This window comes from Vollenhovia emeryi, unplaced genomic scaffold, assembly GCF_000949405.1.
Source record: "Vollenhovia emeryi isolate VEMERY1.0 unplaced genomic scaffold, V.emery_V1.0 DF939161.1, whole genome shotgun sequence".
Taxonomy (NCBI): Eukaryota; Metazoa; Arthropoda; class Insecta; order Hymenoptera; family Formicidae; genus Vollenhovia; species Vollenhovia emeryi.
Window position 1 is genome coordinate 1698289 of NW_011967205.1, and position 13319 is coordinate 1711607.

At 38.5% G+C, this 13319-nt stretch overlaps 1 protein-coding gene across 3 annotated transcripts in view; it reads left to right on the forward strand.

Moving 5' to 3' along the window:
- LOC105564657 (peroxidase-like) overlaps positions 1-10793 on the forward strand; it is a 24109-nt gene extending 13316 nt beyond the window's left edge. For all 3 annotated transcript variants that reach the window (XM_012017199.1, XM_012017197.1, XM_012017198.1), the window contains exons 5-13: positions 6033-6209; positions 7224-7420; positions 7542-7725; positions 8052-8388; positions 8472-8628; positions 8727-8900; positions 8983-9181; positions 9282-9387; positions 9472-10793. In XM_012017199.1, the coding sequence (XP_011872589.1) occupies positions 6033-6209; positions 7224-7420; positions 7542-7725; positions 8052-8388; positions 8472-8628; positions 8727-8900; positions 8983-9181; positions 9282-9387; positions 9472-9559 (1619 nt within the window). In that variant the 3' untranslated portion in view covers positions 9560-10793. The remainder of the gene's footprint in view (positions 1-6032; positions 6210-7223; positions 7421-7541; positions 7726-8051; positions 8389-8471; positions 8629-8726; positions 8901-8982; positions 9182-9281; positions 9388-9471) is intronic.
- Positions 10794-13319: the final 2526 nt, after the last annotated feature.

Sequence of the window (13319 nt, forward strand, 5' to 3'; positions counted from 1 at the left end):
CTCTTATCCCCAAAATCTAAGGACATCCTAAAGACGTAATTATATACAATAAAATCGATCCCAACAATAACCACTCGACATCCAATGGATTTCTAAATGTTTTTTAATACTTCCCCCTCCTGCGACGTTGAACTGTGACGTCAGAAGCGAGATTTCATATATGATGAAAATATTTGTGTTACTGTCAAATAAAAAGATACTTGGATGAAAACATTGTAGTTTTAGTACACTTGTAAAATACGCCAAAAATTATATTTTTTCCTTGACAGTCAATAAACAATAGGCTACTTATCAAAGAAAAAAGATAATTTTTTATGTATTTCATAAGGGGCCTAAAACTGTCTAAAATTTGTTTTTATCCAAATATCTTTTTATTTGACAGTAACACGTAAGAATTTTTATCACATAATTGTCGCTTCTGACTCTCTCTCTCTCTCTCTCTCTCTCTCTCTCTCTCTCTCTCTCTCTCTCTCTCTCTCTCTCTCTCTCTCTCTCCCCCCCCTCTCTCTTTTTCTCTCTCTATCTCTCTCTGTCCCGAGAACTTTGCACGGGAAGAAATTGCGTGGTAAAGCGACTTGTCGAGAAAACGCGCGTCTTCTTCTCGTGAGATCTTTACCGATCAATTTGTGTGGATAATAATCGTATAATTATTTACAGCCTCTGAACGTTTGGCGCTTTCCTTCTTCTCCCTCGATTTCCCCTCCAACGTCTGTCCTATATATTTCCGGGGAGATTATCCCCCTCCCCCCCGTGACAGGATTAGTTTCGAGCAAAACGCGAGATTCTTCTTCTTAGGTAAAGTAAATCGCGGTCGTATGTGAGTTTTTCTAATGAAGAGCGGCAGGAGAAACTGCATACAGTAATGTGCAATGTAGAAAATCGCGCTTGATCGTAAGATTGCGACCATTATGGAGGATATGATTTATCTTAATTACGTGGACTGATAATATTTATCGCGGCGGTAATCGGTATCAATTGCACGTTATTATTTGCAATTGCATATTTACCAGATATCACGTGTGTATCGAGAAGACATAAAATCAAGATGACATAAAAAAGTAATCATTTCTAAAAAGATATCTCAATATCTGATATCATTCAATACTTTGAGTGAAACACAATCTGACTTTTCGACGGCTTTCGCCGAGAGAACGCAAATTGCTCGTGCACGCGAAATGATTAAAATTTCCCTATTTTACGAATTTGTAAACATATTTCATTTTTGAAGCATTGATATCCTGATTTTCCATTCACAACATGTAAAATAAAGGCTTAATAATACAAATCTTACAACATACTGAATACTGCACTTTATCATACAAATTATATTCTAAGCATAACAGTATTAGTGTAAGAGTTGTTAAAAGAATAGTTTTTATCTGTTATTATTCATTATATTACCGTTATTTAATTGTAAGTCCTATTAAATTATGAATATTGGACAATCTGAGTTCAAATTATCGCAAACCATGTCAAACACTATTTCTTCTTCTTCTTCTTCTTCTTTCTCGTGTATTAGGCTTAGAGCCTGCTTATCTAGTCCGTTCTGGTACGTGAGTATTTGGTTTTACCTCAACTTCGGTAAGCTGCTAACCTTACCGAAGGAAACCTCCAACCTGGAGGACTAAAAGGGTACATGTACCATATGTAGCAGAATACTCTCGCCACTTCCCTCCGAGAGGGACACTACCTCTAAATTACAAAATCATAAGTTGATCAATGTTCTGTCATGACCAAAATATAACTTCTGATATTACGATGCCATTTTGATGTCACCTTGACCTTATCGTTACTTGTTGTTCTGCTTGGGAATGAGTCATCGTGGTAACCCGTAAGCGACACACGGCGATAAAGTTTCGGGCCGTTTAGTCACGCACAGACTTTTCGCTCGCCAAAGAGACAGGACGTAACAATATGCGGTGACAACGACGGCCGTTATCGGCCCGGACAGTCGCAGTCGAATGATAATACATGTGTCATATCACGATTCCGCTGATAGAGAGAGTTGTATGGTTTGTTTTCAACCTTGATATCCACTCGGGTCAGATTAGGACTCCAGTATTGTTGTATCCCCTTTCTGCAGACTCGCAAAATTCTCGAGCTTCTCGTTACATGTGACGAAAAGCCTCGCTAAACAACACACTGCATTTCTCGCGTTACGTCAATGTCTTTCGTGTTGATGTGTCACACTAGCTTCTGCTAGTTCTTACACCGCCTCTCGAGATGTAGCGAATTCATTCCAGACACGTCTTAGGACACTTAGAATTCACGGATGAGCGCTTCATTAACACATTTTAACTCGAGAAATACATATCGATATCCGTCGACTTGAAAGTGAGTAGTTATACATATGAAAAACTAGCTGGAGGTGTGTGAGAATCGCAATGAATCAACCGCGTGTAATCAACCGCGATCAATTTGTATTCTAGAGTTAAATACTGCTTATTACTAGTCAGGTATCGTCGTCGTTACTTCTTTGTATCTCTTTTCTGTTTTATAACGCAGTATTAAAACACAACATGTCGAATTCACACTCGTGAAAATATCAGAAACGAGAGTATGAGGTCAGACAAAGCCTGAACTTTATCAAATGTATCAGGTACATCAGACGAGAGAATTCGACATTTTACGATCATTACGCGTACTTGTGATAGAAATATGGTTACGTAAATAGTGTTTCAGTCATCGTGCTCGTAGAAAAAGCAAACATCGAAGATAATTTCGATATTTTTTATTACAATATTGCGCGATAATCTTCAATGTATAAACAGCGCAACGACATCGGAAAGTTCGATCTACGTACGCGGAACTCACGACGCTGATTTGACGTAAAGAGGCTCGTGGAAAATGTATGTATATCTTATGACAAAAATAACATTCGCGCGACTTGCATCAAGACCGAATCAGACTAGCAATTGTCGACACGGATTGGATTGGGATTGGCGATCGGCGATTGTCTTCTTGCCAATGAGCCAATGAGAGCAAAACGATCAGCGATTTGATCGATTCTCATTGGTTAGAGGACAATCATCAATCGCCAATTCCAATCCAATCCGAGTCGACAATTGTTAAGTCCGTATCAGACTACGCATTGAGATTGAGATTAGATTGAAATTTGACCAATTAGAGTAAAAGTCACTAAACTTGAGATCGGTAAACTTTACTGTGATTGGTCAAATTTCAATCTAATCTCAATCTCATTCCGTAATCTGATACGGGCTTTAGTTTGATTCGGCCTTCACAGCAGGCTTTTTTCCAAACCCGATGTCGTCTCAAGCCCGTATCAGACTACGGATTGAGATTGAGATTAGATTGAAATTTGACCAATTAGAGTAAAAGCTACTAAATCTGAGATTAGCAAACTTTACTGTGATTGATCAAATTTCAATCCGTAGTCTGATACGGGCTTAAGGTTCGACAATTCGGAAGTCGCTGCTCCATGTCCCGATTGTACAATTCGAGCGGAACAGCGTCTCGGTGGTCTTGGATGTCCAGTCTCATCAACCAGTAACCTCGACCTACTAATCCATCTATCCCACTTATCACAACACCTACGTAATACACATTCATACATATGTACATTTGTGTTCTGTATGTATGCGTGCGGTGCGTGCGTGCGTGCGCGCGTATCTGCCACACATACGTCCACGTGAATGCACTGTATATGTGCATACACACAAAAACGTGTACACGTACACACTTGATCCCTGGGCGCTAATGGATAAACGTTCGTCGATTGGCTTAACAAATTATATTCTGTGATTTGCATTACAGTTGTTGTGCGATAAGGCACATAGAGCATAAAATGCCTGAGTGTAGCAGTGAATAATACTGTCTACAATAGGGTGCCCCGGTCGGGAGATTGTATCCAGCAGTAGAATGTGTATGTAAACTAATTCGGTTATACCTAATAATGTATCATATTTATTATGTAACGCTAGTTCGACTTGTTTTTTCTGTTTCAATTCGCGGCAATACGCAGCTCGCGCGCGAAGGTATCGGAACGAGGAGACTTGGCTTGGGAGCGCATTCAATGGCTAGTTCTCTAATTATCGCAATCAAGATTTCACGAACGCGCACTTTCAAAAGTAGATGCATCCCTAGCTTCAATTGGATTCGATGGAACCCTCTTTTCTCTCCACGTCGACTCCTCGTCTCAACAAATCAGTCGATCAATCATCGAGATTGTTCTTAAAGAGCTCTTAGACAGCGCAATTTATTATTGAGGAACCACCTCTCCCAGCTGGGTTCGCTCGTTCAAGCGCCTTCGTCGATCGTCTATAGATGTAAGTCCGCGGAAACGTTTCTGCGAGCGTTTTCGATTCGAGCGGCCGTAACTTCGATGCCTGGGCGTCGATCATACATCCGCGAGTCGTTATCTCGCGATTACAGTCGCGCACAATCGCGTCTCTGCCATTCTGCCATTCTCTAACGACGACGCAACGGGACGGCTCGTCGCTCGATAACGCATCAGAACGTTCGGAGTTGATGTAGTCGGAGACGGTAACCCGCTAACCGGCCTCGCATTGCAGCACGAGATTTAGGGCTCACTTCAGGGACCGATCAGCGAATCCGAGAGTCGAGAGTCCTCCGGTGACAGGCAGGATATGAACCCTCCCCCCCCGCCCCGTTAGCGATGATAATTCCTGTTTACGATTCGTTCCGAATGCGCCCGCGACGTGGACGAAATTACTCCTCTGATCGTTCCCTGAATTCATCGCGCGGACAAGGCAGTTTGTAGACGCAGTGAGGATCTCGAGATTAGCACAGTCTATTTATAGTTAGAACAGATGATATATGCGGCTATAGTTATATATCATTATGGTCTCCTCTCGTGCTGCACTGCCAAGCGTTATCATTTTGAGCGCGCGCGCGCGTCTACCCTCCCGGAAAGGATTTCCGACGACAAATCTGAAGGCGAATCATATTCTTGGCATATTTCAATTTATCGCAACCTCAAACGGTAGAAAAAGGCAACGGTATCAAGATTAAAATTAACAACTCAGTGAGAAATGATTCGTCGAAATGATATCGAATCGACGTCGACACTGTCGAATTCGACGTCGATTTTTACGGTGTCGATTTGACATCGATCGACGAAGCATTTCTCACTGCGAGAAAGAAAGAGAGAAAGTGAATTTCCATTCTTCTCTCCCGAATTAAATAAGATTGACTTATTATATTGAAATAAAAGTACGACATGTTTGAGATTATACAGGGTGTTTGACACAAGAGGACCTCTACGAAAAATGGTAGTAGATTGGGTCAGACTAAGAAGAAAAGTCATGTACCGGCCTACCGCTCTCTATACGCTCTCATTCGCTCAGACGTTTCAATAAATTATTCGATAAATATTGCGAATTTTCAACAATGGTACTTGACTTTTCTTCTTAGTCCCCAGTGAGAAATGATTCGTCGATCGACGTCGAAATGATGTCGAATCGACGTCAATTCGACGGTGTTGATGTCGATTCGATGTCGTTTCGACGTCGATCGACGAATCATTTCTCACTGGGTCTGACCCAATCTACCACCATTTTTCGTAAGGATACTCTTACGCCAGATACCCTGTATATTCTTGCGTTTAGAATCTCCTCTCAACGCATTTACGTATTAACCATCATTTTATCTTAGATTTAAGAATTTTCTATTAAAATCAAAACATTTCTTTCTCAATAATAAATATGATTGCCACCATATCGATCCTATTTTATGACAGAGATCGAAGTGTACTAGCATTTGATTCGGAAATCCTTTCTGTGCGTGTAATCTCGCTAAAATCGGAGTAATCACGATGACCGTTCGGCTGGTCAACTTACGAAATTATCACGGAATCACGTATCAATTATATCGTATCTTTTCCCGTTATGATTTTGCCCACGTATAATCTATAATTTATCTCCCATTTTCTTGCGGACATCATCGGCAAGAGCGAGGTACCGCGTCGCGCCAAAAGTAGCACTGATTTACTCCGATTTTGCGACCTCGAGCCGTTCACGCGGCACAGACCTAATGTTTGGTTTGGGAAGCAGGCATCCAAGAACCGAGGCGCGTTGGACAAACGAAGAAGCCGCTGCCAAGCCCGAGGCTCGTAAGCGCCGCCTTGTCCACCGCGAACGATCAGTCAGATGCTAGCAGAACACTGGCCGTGATGGAATGGAGCCAATTCATCGCTCATGACATAGCCCACACCCCAGTTCGCAAGATGGGTAAGTGCATCTACACCTGGGCAAATCCAAGCGACTAATTTTAACCGACGCGAATCGATCGACTTCTTACAATTGTTATGTAACAAGTGTGCGATTCTGCGTGGCCTTCTCTCTAAAAGTCAATCAGTGGATTATCACTGAAAACAGTGAATATTCGCTGATTCACAGTTACAAGTATGTATAGCACTGAATTATTCAATGATGATGCACTGATTGACTTTGAGAGAATTCTAATTAAACAAATTGGAATATACACTTCGTTGCGAAATCTGTAAGGCCCGGTCTACAATGAGTTGTTAGTCGTTAAGCCGGAACTCTATGTCGGTTTTTTGTTTCACCCAGAAAGAAAAAGACATATAGCTCCGACTTCTGACTAACAACTCATTATAGACCGGGCCTTCTCTCTCTCTCGTAGCACGGGATAAATCCATTGCGCAACGCGACTTGTAAAAAGTTTTTGTTCTTATCTTGTTCTTATCTCGCAACTATAAACTCTGATTAGAAATTATAAATAATATTTGTTCTAATGCGGAAACGTCAAGTAGAGATATGACGATTGTAAAGAAATAATGTTTCTTCGAATATTGAAACGTCAAGCAGACAACATCAATATGTCGATTCTAAAGATATTATAAATAATGAAAATTATTTAAATATTAAAGATTTGACAATATAACAAAACTATTATTGTAAAAGCTAACGAACTAACACATCAATGTATGTACGTTAAAAAAGTTTTGTTCTATTTCGAGAACTTCTTCATTCTCACAGTACACTGAAGATGACTTGATTTTTAGGTCGAAACGTTCGTATTGATTTTGTTTATAGAGATAGGCAAAAATTTTTTAACACGCACAGCAGTGTGTTGGTTCGTTAGCTCCTACAATAATATTTTTGTTATAAATAATGTTTCTTCTCATATTGAAGCAACAAGTAATCAACATCAATATGTCAATTGTAAAGACAATTATTCTTATTGATTGAGTGATTGATGAAATTGTTTCCTAATTGCAGTCTCAAGCGGAAGACCAATCTCTTGTTGCCAACCGGATGGAGATACTCTGTCACCGCGTCACATCCATCCAGATTGTTCCCCGATCAGCGTACCAGATCGCGATCCCGTTTACGGCCAGCATTACGTCCGGTGTATGAATTACGTTCGATCGTTACCCGTCTTGAGATCGGAATGCACTTTCGGACCGGTGGAACAGGTAAAAGATCGTTAGGATTAAAGCCTCTGCTTAAAGAAAGTATAAGAAAATTAATTCGAGATTGCTTAGCTGCAATTCAACATTTTGACGCAATTGCATGAATTGCGTGTGTAATTTGCAGATGAACCAAGTGAGCCACTTCCTGGACGGTTCCACGGTTTACGGTTCTACTCTGAAGAAATCTCGTGAGCTCCGCACTTTCGAAGGCGGACGTCTTCGCATCGACGTGCGAAACAATCACACATATTTGCCGAGGGGAGATGCCGAGCTCATGTCGCAATGCGGAGAGAATTGCTACAATTCCGGTGAGAATCTTAATTCTACGCGTTGGCCTATCTATATATTGAATCGTTCCATAAATAATGCGGTTAAAAGAGACTTATTCTTTAACTCGAAACCAAAGGATTTTTATCGCCAGGGAAATAAAACTTGCAGATTAAAATGGGAAAAATTTGTAAATAGGAATGGAAAGTATAGTTTATATAAAAATAAGAATACTCAATTTTTGTTTTACTTGTCTTTGTGTTAAAACCGCGTTGCTTATGGAATGACCCAATAACAAAAAAATTTACATATTTCCATCACACGCGAAGCTTGTTTTACAACGTTCTGACAAGTACGCGCCTACCAGGTGACGATCGCGCGAACGTTCATCCTCAGTTGGCTGTGATTCACACGGTTTGGCACCGTGAGCATAATCGCGTCGCCGACAATCTTGCCAGATTGAATTCGTACTGGTCGGACGAGATTTTGTACCAAGAGGCCAGGCGCTTCGTGATCGCCGAGATTCAGCATATCACGTACAGGGAGTGGCTACCCATCTTGTTGGGTAGAAGATACACTCGAGCCATTTCCGTAGGGAATAATCACAGCCGTAGCTATAATGCCGATGACGAGCCGGCGGTCAGCAACGAAGCCGCCACCGCAGCGTTACGTTTCCTGAATTCGCTGATGCAGGGAGAGCTGAGGTAGGCACTACGACACGCCGGAAATAAATCCTACATTTGCAGAATGCAAATGTAGCGAGATATGTACGATCCTATTGTTTCAGCTTGCCGGATAATTTTCGCCAGCAGAACAAGACCCTACAGCTAGCGGAGCATTTCTTCAATCCGCGCATAATCGAATCGGAGGAGGTGTTTGATGGACTGCTCCGCGGTCTTGCTACCCAAACCAGCCAGAAAATGGACATCAGTCTCATTCCAGATGTAAGTATGGCATTAAACACTTTCCCCCCCCTGGCATAGAAACGCTCGTTGGACGCTCAGGCAGAATCTTCTAAGTTGATGTAATCCTCGCATTACAGATGACGAGCAAATTATACACCAGCAATAGCAACGATTTAGGCTTGGATGCCGTTAGCTTGGACATTGAACGCGGCCGCGATCATGGCCTGCCGGGTTACAATTATTATCGTAGGTACTGTGGACTTCCTGCTGCCAAGACCTTCGACGATTTCCTGGATTATATTCCTACGGAGGTGAGCTCGAAACTAATCGCTCCTTTCACATTCGATGAACATTCTTACGGTGATTATTAATATGCGATTGTTCGGTTAATAGATGACGAGAAAACTGCGCACGATCTATTCCCATCCCAACGATGTCGATCTCATTGTGGGCGGTATGGCGGAGAGACCAGCGGATGACGGTATGATCGGCCCGACCTTCCGCTGCCTCATCTACGAGCAATTCTCCAGATCTCGGCGTACCGATAGGTTCTTCTACGACTCCGCGACGCAACCATATCCCTTCACACCTGGTACGTTGAGTACCGTTCATGGCGCATGTTGTCTAATGTATTCCAAATTGCGCGTGTTGTTACGAACTTTTGAGTTTAATCTATCATCTTTTTGTCGCAGAACAATTGACTCAATTGCGTAACGTCACCTTAGCGCGGATATTCTGCGACAATGGTGATGACATCACCCATATGCAACGCAATGTGTTCCTCAAGCCTCAGGCAGGGTAAGTTGAAGATTTTTTTAACTAGCAACAATATCCGAAACTTGTTAAGTTTATCATTCAATTTATTATTCCGTAACTTTTCAGGAACGAGTTGAGACGCTGCACAGACTTTGAGGCAATACCCAGCGTGGACCTCTTTGCCTGGGCGGAGAGAGCGAAAGCATATCGTTGAAGTCCTTAAATTAATTGACTGGTCACACAACAAATGGCATTCGTTTGCCCGTAAACGTAGTACGGGCCCGAAGAAATAGGCCCGCGACAAGCGTGCGACGAAAATGGGCACAAAAAAACGATTGTGCGAGACTACGTAACAATCTCGTCAGAATCGTCGCCATGTGTAGCGGCGTCGCGCACGTCAAGATGAAGTAATTGAGGCGGTAAAGGTAACAGTGAAAACACGTGACTAGTCGATTAAGAAAATACCTAGCAGACGGAATGAGACTGAATGATGACGCGAGGTGCAAACTGACGATTGCAGACGAAGGATCGACTGACGGACGGAAAAACGATTCTCAGAAAACCGGCATTGGGATTCACTTTGCGACTGACTTCTCTTGCAGGACTGCATTTCGCGACGGTTTGATATTATATAGTCTGATACATACACGTGTAAGCTTATCCATAGGTAGTTTCGTGCATACATATAAGATGTAGATAGTGGGACGCAGGAGTGTTACTGGCGTATTTATGTTCTCATAGAGAGTTATACTGAGTTGAGGCTGAAGTTGAAACTACTTAGCGACTAAACAATTTGTGATGATTTAGAATATAGAGGTGCATACACGATTTTTCAATCTAAACGATAATTGCAATACATTGTTCTCGTTACGTAAGATTGTAAGCTCTGGTCAAGAAGTGTGGAATACGAAGTTCGGTAAATTAAGTATGAATACTAATAAGAATTATATATATAAAGAAAAAATACGCGAGACCAAGATACTTAATATTACGAAAAAACTAGGAAGGCGCATTTTTCACTTTTTAAAATAATTCGAGAGGTAAATAGAACGAAGCTATAAATGGAAGCAATAACTTAACGTTTGGTATCGTAAGTTCGAATATTTTAAGATACAGCAGAAATATCAAAAACCAAATGATTACTTTTTTATATATTATAATTCTGTGAACGTTTTCAAGTAAGATTATCGAAATATGTTTTATACACTTGCATAACACCTGCCCAAAGTAATTACTCAAATAATTTACGAACTCATTTAACGATCATATAAACGTTTTGTACAATTGCAATCAATTTCAATAATTTTGAAATGTATACATTATAAATATAATGAATGCGTACGTACACTGAACGATACGAACATTCATTTATTGTTACAATTGATTCGCAAGCAATTTGTGAGCAAGATTATACATGTATGTGAATAAATTACATTTTATCAACTGTACAACGTGAATTATATTATAAACACTCTTTTTAAATCCTAACTTTAAAATTCTAACGCAATACTTTAGTGTAAAAACCATCTTGCGCATAACAAATTTCTATTTATAAATATTAGCAATTTTCTACCACTAATTATTACTAGTGAATGCATCACATTTTCTTTTGTTTATACATTTATTATTAAATTTGATAAATGACGTAAATTTCAGCTTCAACTTGAGATTGCGTTTCAAGTCCGATCTAATTGCCGTATACTTTGTTGAGTGAGAAATATATATTATATATAAATTAACGAAAATTATTGGGCACAAAGATCCAATTTGACTAACAATACATTTCCATTTATTTGCGTTATTTACAAATCAGTCAATTTTCACATTTTATTGTTGCAACACTTTCATCCTTTTTAATTGACCTCGAAATATAAGATATTTGTTGCATAATTATAAAATTGGAACATTTTAGTATTCGTATCCTAACATTATATATTTTTAATCACTGCTGCAACATTATAATCTTTCTTTTTCTTTCCTGTATTACGTTTTCTAATATGTTAAAATTTATCATAGAAATATACCCAAACAGAACAAGAAATCGTGATGAACTCTAAATGATTTGCTCATGACACATTATAATTATAATTTTGAAATTGACTGTTTGATATGATTCGCGATAATTTGAACTGAGATTATTTCCAATACTTATAATTGTGTATTAGAACTTAAATATATTATAGTAATATATATGACTATATTTATTACTAAGAAGTCGCTTCGCGCGCGTAGTTTAAAAAAATTTAGTTTTGATTTTGAAAATATTATGGACCAAACCGATAATGGGAGCATACATCTAGATACATGATGTTATATAAAGCATGCGATTCTTTATTAAGATATTTTAAGAAAGTTTTTAAAACAACTTTATTTTGTATTATATCTATGTTATTATAAAAATTTATAAATATGTGAAAAATTTATCGTACAAATAATACTACAGTCGCATAGAGCTCACCTGATAAAATTACCACATATTTGCACTGCCGATGCGAGTATATCAATATGGCGGATATTTCGTAAGACGCAGTCTAAAATGTCTCATTTATTCAATTGTTTATTCGACTGAAGTAATCGAAAAAGAAATGATACGGATGTTTTTATTTAATAATAAATATTTATTTATACAATATTTTAGTATATTTTTATGTACTAAACCTTTCCTTCGTTTTATATAATATTTAATATAATATATTGTCTGATTGAAATAGAGAAAAAACATTACATTTTTATCTCTTTATTTACATACATAAAGTGAGTATATATACATATACATATATATGTATGTATGTATACGGTTAGTCTGTCCCTGCAAATATCAGGGTTGGGAAGTAACTCGTTACTTGTAACGAAGTTACAATTACAGTCACTTTTTTTTTGGTAATTCTAACTTAACTTTGTTATAGTTACTTCATATATTTGTTAAACTTCCACAGATCGCATTAGCCCTTGCATAAGCGCATAAAAGCCCTTATCGACACGTAACAATTTTAATGCAAATTTGACATCTTTATTTTTATTGTAAGAAAGTTACTGCTAAGTAACGATTTGTTACTTTTTGAGTAATTGTAACTATAACGGGTTACTTTTCAGAATTCGTAACTGGAACTTGTAACTGTAACTAGTTACATTTTTAGCGAGAGAACTGTAACTGTAATTAGATACTTTTATAAAGTACATTTCCTAAAACTGCTGAAAGGTGTACACGTTCAGCAACTACGAATAACGCGTCAGATTCAGCTCGTCGTTTAACACTGCTTGGAATGTACGGTTCTTCGTAGACTCTTATTAATTAATGTCTAAATAGTTGTTTAGATAATTGCAAAATCAGCATACCAATTTCTATTTACTATAATATGTTTTACAACTCACGAATGGTATTACTTACTGTATATTGTCAGTCACTATTCCTATGTAGGAATATACGGATTGTTCATCAGTCTACCTGCGCTTGTGTATGTGTATTTGTACCATATCATGAAATATCCATATATCTTTCATGACTTGATTGCAATATATTGTACATATATGTAACTACATTTAATGTGTTAATTATATTAATATCTGAAATACGTTTAATTCTGGTGTTGCCTAGAGACTAAAGTAATCAACCTAGAGACTAAAGTAATCAACCAATTCTTTCAATATTCATAACTGGTATTTAGAATCAAAAATTGATTCATTGGTTATGTTGGGAGTGCATTGGCCAATATTTTCTCAATATAACGCCAATATTGATCATAAAATAAATCTAAATATACTACTGATGTTGCACCTAGATGATTATTTAATATTGGATTGATATTGAAATTGTATTGGCCAAGATTCGCCAATAAAATTGTAACATTGAATATAAAATATAACGCCTATGTTACGTGCCAATCAATAATTGCACGGTATTGCGTTTACATTGAAAGTGCATTGGCTACATTGCCCAATATAATTGTAATGTTGAATATAGAATAAATACTAAT